Source organism: Monosiga brevicollis, genomic scaffold, assembly GCF_000002865.3.
Source record: "Monosiga brevicollis MX1 MONBRscaffold_3 genomic scaffold, whole genome shotgun sequence".
Taxonomy (NCBI): Eukaryota; class Choanoflagellata; order Craspedida; family Salpingoecidae; genus Monosiga; species Monosiga brevicollis.
In genome coordinates, this window is record NW_001865040.1 from 2,354,361 (window position 1) to 2,368,950 (window position 14,590).

General features: G+C 55.8%; 3 protein-coding genes across 3 annotated transcripts in view; 1 reads left to right on the forward strand and 2 right to left on the reverse strand.

Annotated features, from left to right (window-relative positions):
• Positions 1–85: 85 nt before the first annotated feature.
• MONBRDRAFT_44243 (uncharacterized protein) lies at positions 86–7,152 on the reverse strand (the record flags this gene model as incomplete). Its single annotated transcript, XM_001743478.1, has 28 exons — positions 86–259; positions 341–463; positions 590–709; positions 1,005–1,282; positions 1,368–1,494; positions 1,625–1,977; positions 2,098–2,293; positions 2,473–2,571; positions 2,653–2,730; positions 2,827–2,930; positions 3,079–3,302; positions 3,522–3,634; positions 3,787–3,927; positions 4,052–4,132; positions 4,236–4,362; positions 4,484–4,801; positions 4,898–4,979; positions 5,105–5,282; positions 5,370–5,515; positions 5,550–5,625; positions 5,734–5,856; positions 5,944–6,017; positions 6,148–6,176; positions 6,299–6,381; positions 6,532–6,642; positions 6,720–6,813; positions 6,917–6,973; positions 7,103–7,152. 28 exons carry the CDS (start codon positions 7,150–7,152, stop codon positions 86–88), a joined length of 3,759 nt encoding a protein of 1,252 aa, XP_001743530.1.
• A 2,142-nt stretch (positions 7,153–9,294) lies between these two features.
• MONBRDRAFT_14378 (uncharacterized protein) lies at positions 9,295–12,120 on the forward strand (the record flags this gene model as incomplete). Its single annotated transcript, XM_001743159.1, has 6 exons — positions 9,295–10,443; positions 10,587–10,643; positions 10,737–10,815; positions 11,061–11,185; positions 11,350–11,541; positions 11,656–12,120. Coding segments are annotated over 6 exons (2,067 nt in total), but the record flags the coding sequence as incomplete, so codon positions are not given.
• Positions 12,121–13,511: 1,391 nt separating this feature from the next.
• The window catches only part of MONBRDRAFT_23209 (uncharacterized protein), a gene marked incomplete at both ends in the record, with an annotated part of 1,992 nt that continues 913 nt past the window's right edge, over positions 13,512–14,590 (reverse strand). Inside the window, 3 exons of the mRNA XM_001743479.1 lie at positions 13,512–13,725; positions 14,074–14,134; positions 14,398–14,480. Coding sequence (XP_001743531.1) covers positions 13,512–13,725; positions 14,074–14,134; positions 14,398–14,480 — 358 coding nt within the window. The remainder of the gene's footprint in view (positions 13,726–14,073; positions 14,135–14,397; positions 14,481–14,590) is intronic.

A 14,590-nucleotide genomic window follows, 5' to 3' on the forward strand; every position in this document is an offset into this window, starting at 1 on the left:
TTTGATGGCGTTGATTGAGGCGCGCCATTCTGACAGGCGCTGGCGCAACTTGAGAGCATCCTTGCTCAGCTCATGACGAGGCCCATTATACTGCAAAAACAAAGGAGGGAAAAGAAAGGGTGAGGACATTCAAGTTGAGGGAGCACAGACACATGGGTGCGAGCCCACTTGAGCATACCTCCAAGCAGTTTTGAAAAACCAGCTCCACATCTCGATCAAACTCAGCAAGGTCATGGTATTCCAAGTTGTCCAGTTTTTGCTGTCAAGCGAGAGACGACCACAAAACAGCGTGACTCACTGAAAAAGCTCAGGAATGCCGGATCGATCGGCACAGACATACCTTGATGGTCTTCAAATCCATGGGCTCGTCAATAACCTCAAGATAGTCAGGCACCTCAGCCGGCAAAACAGGAAAGCGAAATGGTGCAGCCAGCTCGTCGTCAAAAAGCAAGGTCAAAAGCTCCTGCAATCCACCATCATGCAGCTTGAGCCCCCCGCTTTTTTTTTTTTTTTTTTTGTTTTTTTTTTGAACAAGTTGAGAGATAACGTATTCCGAGAGAACACAACACCACAAAGACAACGTCCTGACCTCAGCAATCGCCAGTTCCTCCTTGTTAAACTGTTGAGATCGACGCGTTTGTCGGGCCTCGTTATTGTCATTGCCGTCCGACTCGTCAGAATCACTGGCCTCGGCATAAGAGACCTTGGTCTGCGCAAGTGTCAGGCAGGCCGTAAGATGGCGAGTAGCTATGACGTGTTTGATATTCCATGGGGCGGCACAGTTTTGAACAAGAGTGGACGACTATGCAGACTAGAATTGGAAGACTCGGTGTCCAATTCACACGTGGGCTTTGCAAGCCGCAAGCCACAAAGACGTGACAACGAAAACAAATTTGAACAAAAAGAACAACCCTCCACTCTTGCTGCTTTCACCGTGTCTCACTACTCAAACTCGTTGACGTCAGAACCTGACACAACAAAAACAACAGCCCGAGTTATCGTACCAAGCTGCGGCGTGCCCGAGGTGCCTGGCGCTTGCTGGCCCGCCCGCCCCGGGCAGAACGGCTACGCCGAGATGTTGCTGCAGGTTCTTCCTCGCTGTCATCTTGCTCCTCGTCTTCTGCGCCGCTGGCACCCTGGTCTGCCGAATCAGAGTCCTCCTCCAGTTGAACGCGACGCTTTGCAGCCGGTTTACGCGGGGTCGGTTGGCAAACGGGACAGAACCAGTCCCCCTCGGGCACCGTACGTAGTTTGGGTCGCAAACAAAACATGTGATAAGCATCTAACAAAATTATCAGCGCCATCCGTTAGAGCAGCAATGGAAAAAGGGGGCAGGCTCAAGCTGCAGCACGGCATAATGAGTGTACCTTCACAGCCGTCGCAAAGCAAAAGCTGGTCCTCTTGCGTCGTTTTGCGACAGACTTTACAGCGCGCGTTGAGAATGGACAAGTCCCAGCGTATGCTGCTATCCAAAGTGCTGAGTAGCAAATGCAGCTGTGGCACAACGACATCCCCATCGAGCAAAATAAGACATTTGGGAGCGGCCACTTCTTGGTTGGCGGAAATGACAAGCCCGATACAGCCAAGGGCGACCGTGGCAACAAGGCTGGTCAGACGCACGCACCTGCGCGCAGTTGGTGGCAAGCTGCGCCACCTCTCGGAAAAATTCAACCGGTGTGCTGGGAGCTGGCATACCAGAAGCCGTTCCGTTGATCAAACCTGATCCTGTTTGTTCAATTTCATTTTGTTCAACCTTCTTCTCGTCGTCGTCGTCGTCGTCGTCGTCGTCGTCGTCGTCGTCATCGTCTGGGCGTTGATCCATGCGCGAGTCTTGATCGTCATCCTCTAGAGTATCACGCTGCTCCATGGAAGACTTGCCGTTCATGCTGGTTATAGCGGCCTTTGATTCTGACTCCGTTTCAGCAACGATAGCTTCCCGGCCTTCGGCGGCGGCTCGCTTGCGTAGAACCAGCAGCTCTGCAATAAAAATTGCACAAATGCGCAGGCCGACAATATACTCTCAAACTACAGCATGGCAGGGAAAGAAAGCATGCACATGCTCATGCGTGCGGGTGCGCAGGAAGAAACTTGACGTACCACGGCGTGCAAGCTCAATCTGTTCCGGCGAGAGCTCGCTGGCTCCCAAGCATACACCCTCATTTGTCTTCGTCTTGTGCTTGCTCCGCAAAAACTTTTGCGGGATGATACTCAGCACCTCTGTCAAAAGCTTGCCTAGTGCCTGCACGTTGTTGGCATCGTCGACGCGCTGGCGCCAATCCTCCACATCATGTTTCTTTAAAGCATGGTTCAGAACAAGTAGCCAGCATCGGGACAGAGGGAGGTTGAGAGTCGTCGCGAGCAAAAAACGAGCAAGTGCAGGCAAGTCAAGACGCAGTCCAGAGAGGCGGAACTACGGGAAACAAGAGCAGACACCCAGCTGGGCTTGCATGTGACACATAGCCTTCAACCTACCTCAGGGGCATCGAGCAACGATGCATCAAAGAGGCGACGCACTGCGTCCATCAACTGCTCTTTAAAGCCATGGAGCATCTCCGCATCAGCAGAGGCATCCTGCGCCGGATAGGGTACGGAGCTTGAGATGATAGATGACGCGATGCAAACGCGTGCGCATAAAATAGAGCGCCCACAAACCTCGCTGGGCAAGATGGCACGGCCAAAGCACGAACGGGGCACCTTCAAAGCAAAGGCTGCTGACACAGTCTCTTTGTACTGTGGGATCATGCGCCCATGGCAACAAGGGATGTGAATGGGTGGGTTGCGGCTTGCGTACACACTCGGCCAGTGGGCAGTGAGCAGTTCACTAACGCGTGCAATATTCTCCTTGAGATCCACTTCACGCACACCACGACCGTTGAAGGCCGCAACCACATCCCGCAAGGTATTCGGGTCCTTGATCACGCGCCATTCGCCTGAAGACGGTGGTAAGCGGGATAAAAACGTGCACCGCGGACATGTGATAATGAGTGCAGTGGCTCTGCGTTTAAAAACTCGACACCGCCTTATTTAGATTACAGGCAAGCGAGGTGCTACAGCAAGGACCGGTCGAGTCATACGCACAGTTGATCACATCTTCGTCGAGATCGGGGATGGAGGTATGGCAGCCTTCGTTGGCGTCAACATGCCAAGCATTCTTCTCGGCTTGTTCGCGGCCAAGTGCACTCAACGCCTTGGGCTTTGGTGCTGCCTCCCACTCTTTTTGAACAATGCCGTGCAATTCAATGTCCATGGCTGAGGGCGGTGACACGACAATGCCCCCAAAGCCAAGCAAGCACCAGTATTGACTATTGGGTGCCACGCCATGTCAAATATGGAGTTGAGTTGTGCACAAATTGCAAGGGTACGGAATGGACAGCCTTGTGAGCTCGCTTGCTTCGGATGAGGAATTGAAGAAGCGAAAACAAAAAACAAAAAAAAGAAAGAAAAAAAAAACAAAAAGAAAGAAAAAAAAAAACCGGTCGGTGTGTCCACCAAGCCACTTGCTCTTGAACACTGAGACGTACCGATAGTAACGATCCTTGCCCAAGCAAACGGAGCGAAAGACGACGCTGTGTTCGAGCATGGTGGAGCGCAACCGGCGCTCCCGCTCGGAAACGTCTTGATTTTGCCGCGACGCCTTTGCCAAGCGATGTCATCGAACAATTTTTTTTTTAAAATCAATAAAATAAGTTAAGATGCAATGTTGAGGTGCAGCCATGTGGTCATGGCGAAGAATACTGCCCAGTTTAAATCCCGCAATCGCGGGCCAGTGATTTCGAAGGTACGGACCTCATCTTTAAGTTTGGCTTCCATGCGTTCAGCTTGCTGTTTGGCGGCTTGGGCTTTTTGTGAGGCAACGTTTGCCTGGCGCTTCTTTGAGCGGCTGTCGTCTGCAGTGGTTTTCTCCTGTTCCAAGGCATCCTTCAAGGACTGCGACCACGTCAAGAATGAACCGGCCCACCCGCGTACACGAACGAACAAGGGTGATTTGTGAGACACGAAGAAAAATTCAACACTCGAAGTAAGTTGAGGCCATGGTACCAGCTACACTGACATCGGTGGCATCCTTGAGTGAAGCACGAGCTGTCTTGAGTTCTTCCTTTGTCTTTTTGCGCTGGTTGCTCGCTTCCATCGCCTAGGTTTGCAACGGTGAACACACGGGTCAGTGAAATTGATAAGTTATACATGCTTTGGCCCAGATACCAACTCAAGTTCTGTGGAAAAGAGCGAATGCCCACCTCTTGCAACCACGCGTTGCGGGCCGCCTTGATGTCTTGTTCGGCTTGCACCATGGCTGATTGAACGGCATCAGTCTCCAAAAGCCGGACGGCCAAGAAACCGAACACGTCCAGCTTGTGCACATATCTGTGAGCACGATTTCCAAACGAAATGCAAGGCAGTTCGTGAAGACCATTCACCACGGGAGGGCAGGGTGTGGAGAGGAGTTTCAAAGTGCGGTTACAGTTGCTCAGAAGTCATGACGTACGACAAATCGAAGAAGGTACGAGAATGCAAGTCTTGGAGCATGTCGCGATGTGCAAATTCGTGTATGTAAACGCGCAGATACTCGAGAAGCAGCAAGGAAATGGTCGCTGGGCCATTGGCAGCCACGGATTGCACTGGGGCTGCCAGAAATGTGACATCAATGGCGGTGCTGTCGTCGCCGCACAGGGAAACAAGCATAAAGCTGACAAGATCGGCCACCAGACCCGTGGTAAGGGGTGACTGCAACGCACGGTCCAAGTCGTAAACGTTAAACTCATACTCGACAAAGTTACTCATTTCCAAGACTGGCCCAAAGGTCCTATTGCCAAGGCCCGCATGGCGTCAAAGTGAGCGGATGGGTCCCATCACGATAGACATTGCGCGGTGGAGGTGACGGGTCGATTCGGCAACCAACATGAGTATTTGATAGATCTCCATGACGCGCTCAAATTGCTCGGCGCTACCGGCGTACTTGATGCGTTGTAGAGTAGGCAGCGCTGCGGAGCAGTTTGAGGAGTGCGTATGTGATGAGCACTGAAATATCGAGGCTGTCGACACATGGCGTGCTGTTCATATAAAAGAAGAAGGAAAACAACAACAAACAAACGCAAATCCCACACACGTTGGGAATCAGCAAGAGCCATGTCGTCCCGAGCAACCCAGTAAGCCGTCTCAACACGCTGCGCATCCTCGCGGGCTTCACGCTCGCGCTTGCGCTGGGCTAGCTTTTCCTTGGCCGCTGCCTCTGCTTTCTGTGGATTGACCAAGGCAAAAGTGAGATCGAAATCGCCGGATGTCCGCTGCCAGGCCATGGAACGGTGAGATGCAGTCGGACGGCGCGTCATTGCTCTGGTTTGTTTGAGCAAACACGACCGTTTCAAACGCACTTGAGCCTCGGAGAGCTCTGGTGCCGCTCGCTTGGCTTTTTTCGCCGGGGTTCCGGGTTTGCTACGTGAGCTGGTCTTGTCAGATGCCGTAGCCTTTTCGTTGTAGCCTTGAGGGAGTGGAAGGTGCAGCATCAGATGTGGTGCCGCTGCAGGGTGGTGCAAGGCAGGCAAGAGACTTACGGACGCTAAACAGACTCTTCTCATCGGCCGCGCTGGCCTCGCCCACAGGAATGTCGAACAGCTCACGCAACGCAGTCTTTTTATTTTTGTATTCGTGACACAATTACGGCCAGGACTGTTAGCACGGCGACAAGCACGAGCGCAACGGGGTACGGTAAACAGGACTGAACCACATGCGACGTACTCGAACCAGCCAAGGCCCATTGTCTCCGTAAAAGCGGCGGGTGTGAACGCGGATAAAACGTCGCATGGGTTCGAGCGTAATGGTGTAATCAGGACGATGGCGCAATTCGGTCGCAGACACGACCTAAGAAGGTCCTGCCATGAGGAACACTACACCGCTACAAATGTTGCTCGCGGCGTGGCTGGAGAGAAGCCTGAAGATCCGCCATACCTTGCGCTCGCCATCGGGCAGCTCAATCTCGTATTCAAGGGTCGTAGGGTCTTCTGTGGCCAGGAATGCGTCCACTAGGCAACAGCGTCCAAAAGGTGGGGAAGGGCAGGGAGAGCAATGTAGAGAGCTGATGAGTTTGAGGCTGTGTCTGCACGGGTGGCCTCATTGCAAGCTTTGATCTGGCGGGTGCGGTGTAAGCTCTACCTGATACCCCGCGCAAAACCTTGACGGTCCTGTCAGTTGGGCGATTGCAGTGCACGACCACCGTCATGAGTAAGGGTTTCGACGTCAGAGTGAGAAGATATCGGCGAAAAAAAAAAAGGTAGAATCGTTGCCGCAACGAGTCGTGACGTACTCGCGCGCGGCCGCCTCCTTGGCTTGGGCGGGGTACTCGGCAGGCCAATTGTCACGGAAAAAGCAATTCAGCTGAGCTTGGACCTAAGCACAAGCAAAATGGGTGGTGGTGGCCCCACGTGGCAGCAAATGAGGAAAGGCCAAAGGAAGATTAACAGTAGAGAGCATGGCCGGCAGGCGAGGCAAGGGAGAGGCGGCGTCAACATGCGCATGCAAGCGCAAAGACACACTGACCTTGGGTAGTAGCTTCTTGAGGTTGTCAGGGGCATGGTTGTGAAAGATGTGGCACAAAACCTCCAAGAACGGTCGCAGAAGGATGATGCTGCGCTCCAACCGAACCTCAGACTGGACGGCGCCACAAGGGAAGCGTGAGACAAACGAGCCGGTCAACCATTGGAATGCTGCGGGAGCACGCAGCGCACCCGCATGGCCTCTTCAAAGGTCAGGTTTTTGCTGCTTGAGTGAAGGCAGCTCCACTTGCGCTCCTTGAGCTGGGTGATCCGCTCAAGGTACACCCTGGGTAAGCGTTGACCACGGAGGCGCAGGGATGACGGTGAGATGCCTCCAATCGATTGTCAAGAGGCTGGGCCACGGGAGCCTCCGGACAGCAGGGACATACTCGTAGGTGGCAAAGGCTTCGCCCGTCACGGGGCAGGCCCACACAAGCTCGTCAAGCCTGCCGTGACCGTTCAATGCACCCGTCCAGCATAGCACGCCCACAAACAAACGACAGCGGCGCGACATAGGTCATGAGTTTGAAAGCAAGCTGGTGCCCTGGCGCCTTTAGCAGGGATTGTGCACGTACTCGGCATCTGGCTGCAATGGCTCGAAATCGAAGGTTTCGCAGCGCGGCATGATGGCCAGGTGCGTCTACCGACAAACAAGATACATAAAAAAACACAGACACACACACACACACACATACACAAACACGCACGGGACTGAGTGAGGTCGGTCCGATTGAAGAGCTCCATAAGCTGCCATCACCTGCACCACGACAGGTGAAAGCAAGGGTGCAAGAAGGAGGAGAGCGTGCGAGGCCGGGGTTGTGTGACGTGCTGCGTCGCAAGCTACCTATTCAAAGGCACAACCAACTCGTCCTCGTGCTTCAAGTCTGGTGCTGCGCCTTTTCCAGGGCTCGAGTGAGGAGAGACAGGCCACCAGCGCCCCCACACCGCACTTACCCAGCCTCTCCACAAGGACCTGGCACCAGCAGCAACCCCACGCTCAACACTAGAACGATGCCCAGATAGCGTCCACGACGGTCCGCGCAAGTGAACGACGATGGAACACAACCGCAACAACACCGCCGAGCAAATGAGAGAGAGAGGAGAGAGAGCTGTGGTCGTTCTCATTCTTCTCTCTCTTCTCTCTCTCGTACTGCTGTGTAAACGTCTGCTCTCTAAATTTTAACCGTTGCAAGTTGATTCTCTCGTGCACCTTTGGATTTGTTCTGACACTTGCTGCAGGCAACACAAGTTCTCTGCTTCATGCAACGGCAAGTTCACTTTCTCTGCTGTCCTTTCACGGTTACCCACCAGGCTCTGACTTCCGGCGCCGACTCGATCATTTTGTCTGACAACGGCCGAAGAGATCGAAAAAAGTAACGGATCGTTCCGCCAACTCCCACACGATGAAAACACGTGTACAAGTTGAAGAACATCAAACCTGTATCGACAGGTTTGCAGCTCCAGCTGACCTGAGTCATCAGAGAGACGTTCACGCTGACATTGCAGTCCAACAGCTCAACCTTACAATCTAAAGGGCATTCAGAGACAGCGCGTCGCAAGCACCAGAGCCGATGAACGAGGACGAGGACAGCAGCGATGCCGAAAACGCCGCATCAAAGTCAGTCAGTCGTGGTGCCACGGCGGCGGCGCGAACGCATGACCGCCTGGGGCAAGACAAGCGTAGGTCCTTACGCAAGGGCAAGGGCGGGTGGGGCGTAAAATTTGCTACACTACAGCCTTGTGCTCACCATGCATAATGAGCTAGGTTGCCTGGCCGAGCAGCACCAGTGCTGACGGCAGCGACGGTGCGAGCTGGCCGTTGGCTTGCCCTTGAGCCCGTGACGCAGGCCTTGCGGCCGTGCCACGTCGTTGATGTGCGCCTTCAGGGCCGCCTCGATGCCTTTGTGCGTTTTGAAGGGTGAGTCCAGTCGCACCCACCCCCCGCCCGTTCACGCTGGTCAGCGGGCCATGCCTTTGCGCATGCTTGAAGCTCAATTGCAAATCGACGCTGCCGCGTGTGTAGTCCCAACAAAGGCCGCATCCATAAGATCCCGGCCTCCCAACTCGTCCCTGCCCAGCCCGAGACGGCTCAACCGGATTCGCCCGATGCTACTCTGGAAGAAGAGGAGGCAGAGGAGAGTGCCAGTAGCCACCAAGCCCGATCGCCCGCTTCACTTGCACGCCAACCCCAACTCCGACAGGTCGTTTCTTCCGATGATGATGAGGGCTGGCAAGGGACTGGATCTCAGAGCAGCAGCTCCGTGGTGGCACCGCTCCCCGCCAAACGTCCGCGCATTTATCCATCCTCCCCGGCGAGGAACCCAACCCGCACGTCTGCGGCCGAGCGGGCTGCGACGCAGCCCTCACTGCTCCTGAGCAAAGTGAGGCGGCGCTGCTGGTACAGGCACTTTTTTTTTTGTTTTCTTCAAACCTTCTCTTGACCTTATTGTTGGCTTTGCTCAATTCCAAGCCCTCACGGCTGTTGCTGGCCACAATCCGACAGGGACGACGAATCGGAGAGGTGGCTCGACAACACCAACAGCGTCGCCTGGCCGAGTTTGGACTGGACCGACTCCCAGTCCCCAGTCACCCCAAGCCACCACCGCAGCGCCCTCCATCACCATCACCACCACCTCAAACCTTGGTCAATGATACAAAGGCAACGCCCAAGCAGCCCAGGTCACGCCGCGAGCGTGTGGCTCGAGCTGGGGCTGCCAGTATCCACCCGCCCAGCCCAAACCATCCCGTTGTCGCCGGCCCGGGAACCATGCGAACCGAGACGGAGACGGAGGCGCCTTCTCGTGCGGCATGTGGTGCCGAATCGGACGGGTCAGTGAGCCCTGCCCCTAGGAGTCAAAGCCCTGCCCCCGTGGATGCCTTGTCGGTCGACCTGGGGCTGCGTCACGGCACGCTCGATAACCAGCCCCGCCCTGCCTTTGGCGCTGATGATGCGGAACACCTCGCCCAAGCAACACCACTTCTTCTATACGAGCCACCGGGCCAAGCTGGTCTTGGACAAGTAGGGGATTCTGGCAACCATGCCTGTACGCCGAACACGGCGGAGCCGACTAGTCAACAGGAACAGCAGTGGCGGGAACGAGTTGCCGCCGCTGTCTGCCAAGTGCCGAGTCGCATCAATGCCTTTTTACGCCCGTATCAACGAGAGGGGGTACAAGCCATGGCCCGCGCGCTCTTTCGAACGCAGCGGACCGGGTTTGTGCTCGCCGATGACATGGGATTGGGCAAGACGGTGCAGGTCCTGGCGTTGGTGGCAGCCATCCTCGGTAAGACGGGGGATCCCGCCACCGACCTGCAGTTGGCAGCGGCGGTTCCGCGAGGCAGCATTTTGATCATTTGCCCGACCAGTGTTCTGTACAATTGGGAGCAGGAGGCTCACCAGTGGGCCTACTTTTCTCTGGGCCTTTTTCAAGGCGCGCGTCGGGCACAACTCCTGCCCGATATTCTTCGTGGTCGCTATGAGGTGGTTTTAGCAAACCTGGACAGCATCAAAACTGAGCCAGCGCTTTTGGAGCACAACTGGCTCTTGGTGGTTGTGGACGAGTGCCATGCCCTGAAGAACGACAAGACTGAACGATACCGTGCCTTGGCCCGCATGACGTGCCGCCGGCGTCTTGGGCTATCAGGCACTGTCTTTCAGAATAACTTTCGCGAGTTCTGGGCCATCTTTAACTGGGTGTTGGCTGGGGCTTGGATCCCCTGGCCCCGCTTCAAGCGTGAGTTCCAGGGCCCCATCGTATCCGCGGCCGCCGCTCGCCGCACTGCGGAACAGCAAAGAGCTGCCGAAGCAGCCCTGCTGCACCTGGCGCAGTGCACGGCTGACGTTACTCTCAAGCGATACAAATCGCTGCTGAGCAGTCAGCTGCCTGTCAAGCAGGAAAAGGTTGTTTTTTGCAAGGTATGCTCGCCCCTGCCCATCTGCCTGACGCGCGAAAGAGTTTTGGCTGCTGTGTAGCGAGGTATTTTCATGCTTGCTTGCATGGCGGCCCGCCGTGGCCGGCTCTGTCTCATGCTGGGTGCGTCGTTGCGCTGTCGAGTTAGCTGACCCCCTTTCAGATGGCAGGCTATCAACGTTTCCTGCGCTCCGACTATGTCGAGGTGAGCTGCACCCTTTGTCACGCCCAAACCTAGGAGCATCGAGTTTCAAGCGGCCGAACGGGCTCATGTCGGCTTGCCAACTGCGGGCTGCAGGCTCTTTTACAAGCTACGCACAACCCATGCCGTCGTTGTGGCGCTTCCAAACGCGGCAGCGAATGCTGTTATCAGGTCGGTCTGGTCGCCAGAAACGTTTATGCTCGGGCGCTGGGCCGATCTTGCCTCACCAGTTTCATCGACCTGAACCACCAGCTACATCGCTTGAGTCGCGTATGTCGTTGTGGCAGCTTTCTTGACCCCAATTGCCACAAGTGCCACTGCCCACCAGACAGTAGGTCACTGCTTCCAGGTGCACTTCCGCTCGCCTCTGCCGGTCGTCTCATTTTGACTCTGGTCTCATTATGACTCTGTGTTCGGCAGGCACGAAGGGCTGCGCTTCCGTTATTCATTTAATGTTCCCCGTCATCAGCGTGTTGCGTCAACTGAGCAATCACCCGGCGTTGTTGTTGCCACGTGCCGACGATGACGAAGTGGTGCGGGCCGAGGTTTGTGCGCGCAGCTCGTTGGATTGGTTCAAACTCGGCAAAACGAAATTTGATCCACCCCACCTTATTCGCTTTGAATGGGAAGCGCCTGCCGGCACAAAACGGGCTTTCCTTGTGCTCACGCCTCTCACTGGGGCCTGATCACATGGGCGTAGAAGTTGGAGCTTTCTGAGAAAGTATTTGAACCGGAAGACCCATGGATGCAAAGCATGTTGCGCAATCAGCTTACCTCGGCCGGTGACACAAGCGTGTGCGGCAAGCTGGCCATTCTGATGCAGCTTCTGGCGCGGTGGGAAAAGGAGCAACTTTCCGTCGTCATTTTTTCCTACACGACGCGTTTGCTCAACATTATTCAGGTTGGGAATTGGCGCGCTTGTGGACTTGATTGGGGTGTGCTTATCACCTTGAAACCTCTTTCCCCTCCCCTCACGCTGATTGTATGTGGACGACATGGTGTGTGCTTGACTTAGGATGCATTGTCGTTGCAAGGGCGAACGCCGTTGCGAATTGATGGGCAAGTCTCGGCCCGCGATCGCCATGCCGTGGTGGCCAAATTTCAGGCGCGCGACGAGCGCATTTTGTTGGTGTCCACGCATGCAGGAGGTGAAGGCATCAATCTGCAGGCGGCAAGCAAGGTGGTCATTGTCGACCCTTGCTGGAATCCTGCCCGTGACCTGCAGGCCCAGGATCGAGCCTATCGGCTAGGAACCGAACACGATGTGGAGGTGTTGCGACTCGTGACGGCGGGCACGCTCGAGGAGTTGGTGTATGCACGGCAGGTGTACAAATTGCAGCTGGCACGCATGGTGCAAACGGGGCGGACCACGGCCCGCGCCGTATTTGACGTGGCAATGCCGGGTGAGGGCGAGCTCTTTGGCCTTGAAAACATGTTGGCTCCGCCCGTGGACGGCAGCTTGCTGGAGCATATCCTGGAGCGGGCGATGCGCCGTGCGGCGGATGACAGTTTGACCACCAAAGCGGTGGATCTCTCCCCCATCTTGGGCTCACGCAGTGACCGCTCCGAGACGGCGTACTGGGAGGCCGAGTACAACGTGGATCGCACCCGGCTTGGGGCGGCCTTGTGGGACGAGGTACAGGACAAGCCCGAGCCCGGTATGGAAGCGGCGAGCGACGATGCGGCGGCGCATGCAGCTGGCGCAAATGAGGCTGCCTCGGGTTTGGCTCGGAAAGAAGACGAGCGGGCATCAATGGCGCGGGCGCTGCTAGCGCTCGAGCTCGGGGCCCAGGAGGAGGACGCAGATGCAGAGTTTGCACGCGAAGCGCTAGACGTTGTGCGTGAGCCCGATGCCATGGGCGGTCGACGAGGCGCGACACGGCTGGATAGCGTTGACGCGATTCAAACTGCCCTGCGCCTGCCCTTTCGCTTGGGTACTGAGCAGTTGGTCAACGGTGGCCAGGGGCTGGAGTCGCAAACGCGTTTGGATCAAAAAAACGATTCGGAGCAGAGCAGGCCTGAGCTGGAGACTACGCTGAGCTCAAGCCCCGAATTGCGCGAAGATGCTGACTTGACTGAGAACCAGCGACTGTGCTTGGAGCTCGTCTTTACACGGTCCGTGATTCGTGGTCACAGGAGGGTGGCGGGGTTACAGCGTGGCGTTGGGTTTTCTCACGACGTTTTGGCCTGCATTTTTTTTTTTATGTCCTTGTGGAAATCTGTATCTCGGCCATGTTTATGGCACTGCGGCTGGTGGTTGGTTTGTGACGACGACCTGATTCCTTGTATCATGATCTTCTTGTGTGCTTCTGTGGTTTGCCGGTGCACATGTCCTTTGGCTCGGCCGCCTCAGTTGGTGTGTGCGGACGGGGGCCAGTGCCACGGCTGCGCTCATGGATGACTTTGTCAGCTCATTGGCGGATCTGGATGATCTTGAACTGACTCGTTTTGTGCGGGAACAGGGCTTCTCCGTCACCGCGTAGTGGGATCTGCCCATGGCGTCCGTGCTCGGAACGTGGTGCTCGGGTTCTCTTGCTGAGGGACAATAATCTCTCTTATTTTTCTTTTTTTTTTCCGTGTGTGTGAGAGTGTGTGTGCGTGTGTTTGTGCAAGCTGGCCAGCAGACTCAGCTCCAGCACACGCGCGAAATTGTACAGCTTCGAGGACGATCATGGCAGAGAGGATGCGTTACACGCATGGGTGATGGCTCCGAGCGTTTGTTTGCAATGGGACTAGAATTCTGCAGTATGACCACCCTACCCATCCCATTCAGGACAAATGGGTCGACTTCTCCTCCAAAGCAGTCCTCCTTTTGTCTCAGCTCTCTGACGTAACTCTCGTACATCGATGTACATCCAGCTCTTCTGCACACTATCTCGCAATCTCGCCATCGCTCTCCATTCCTCCAAGCATCCCTGATGAACTTGACTGGTCCTTTATGGAGTTGTGCATGTTGCACGTGTTACTCGTGCAGTGCCTGGTCTCGGACTCGGACCGGGCACAACTGGTCAGCGAGGCGCTGCCATTGTTGGGCGCCATGTTTGGAGCGTTCGGGTCAGTCGGGTCAATCAGGTTTTGCTTGCCCCTGTGCAAAAGCGCGTCACAGCACCACACCACGTGGCAGACACCCGGCGCAATCGAGCGCCGGTGATGTACCTTTAGAATGGATCATGCTGTAGTCGTTTGAAGAAGCAATCAAGAGGCATAAAGGAGCAACAAAGGAAAAAAAGGAAAAAAACAACGCTAAAGGGTGGGCTGCGTCATGACCAGCTACGACTGCAATTCCGATGCACCCGCCCGGCAACTCGAGGGTTCCGGTGCCTACGTGCATGACCTTTTGCACAAGGCGCCCACCAAAGGGTTGGCACCCGTGGGCGGAACGCAACAAAACGTGGGAGCGGAGAGGGGGGAGAGTGAGAGAGTGTTCACTCACATTCCACGCTGCAGCCTTTCTTGGCCGTCGTCGTCGTTGGTGTCGTCGTCGTCGTCGTCAGCTGCCACCGAACAAGTCGACGCCAACAACCCAGCCTGCCCATACAAACCCTCCGTCGGACTAGGTTTGCCCAACCTCCTCCTCAGTAGGGCCAAACAAAAATTGATCGGCACCGAGTTTGGTCGTTTTGGTAACATGCGTCCCCTCTTGCCGCCGCCGAGCTGCCGTTCTGCTGTAGCGCTGCCGACCGCGATTTGCTGCCCTGGTCTGCCCCCGCTGCTTCACTATCGTCAGGTTCGCATGTAAGATCCCACACACACGCACGCGCATGCGCACACGTGGATGCTTGATTCCTCTGGAAATTGCGCCCGGGTCTTGATTCGTGCCACACGAAGAATTCTTGACGCCTGTTTTGAACCGCGCACAACACCCCATGGGCCCGTGCTATGCCATTGACTGCCATGACCATCACAAGCCTTGTCGCCGCGCCATGTCCTCCCCATCCTGCCCGTGCCCA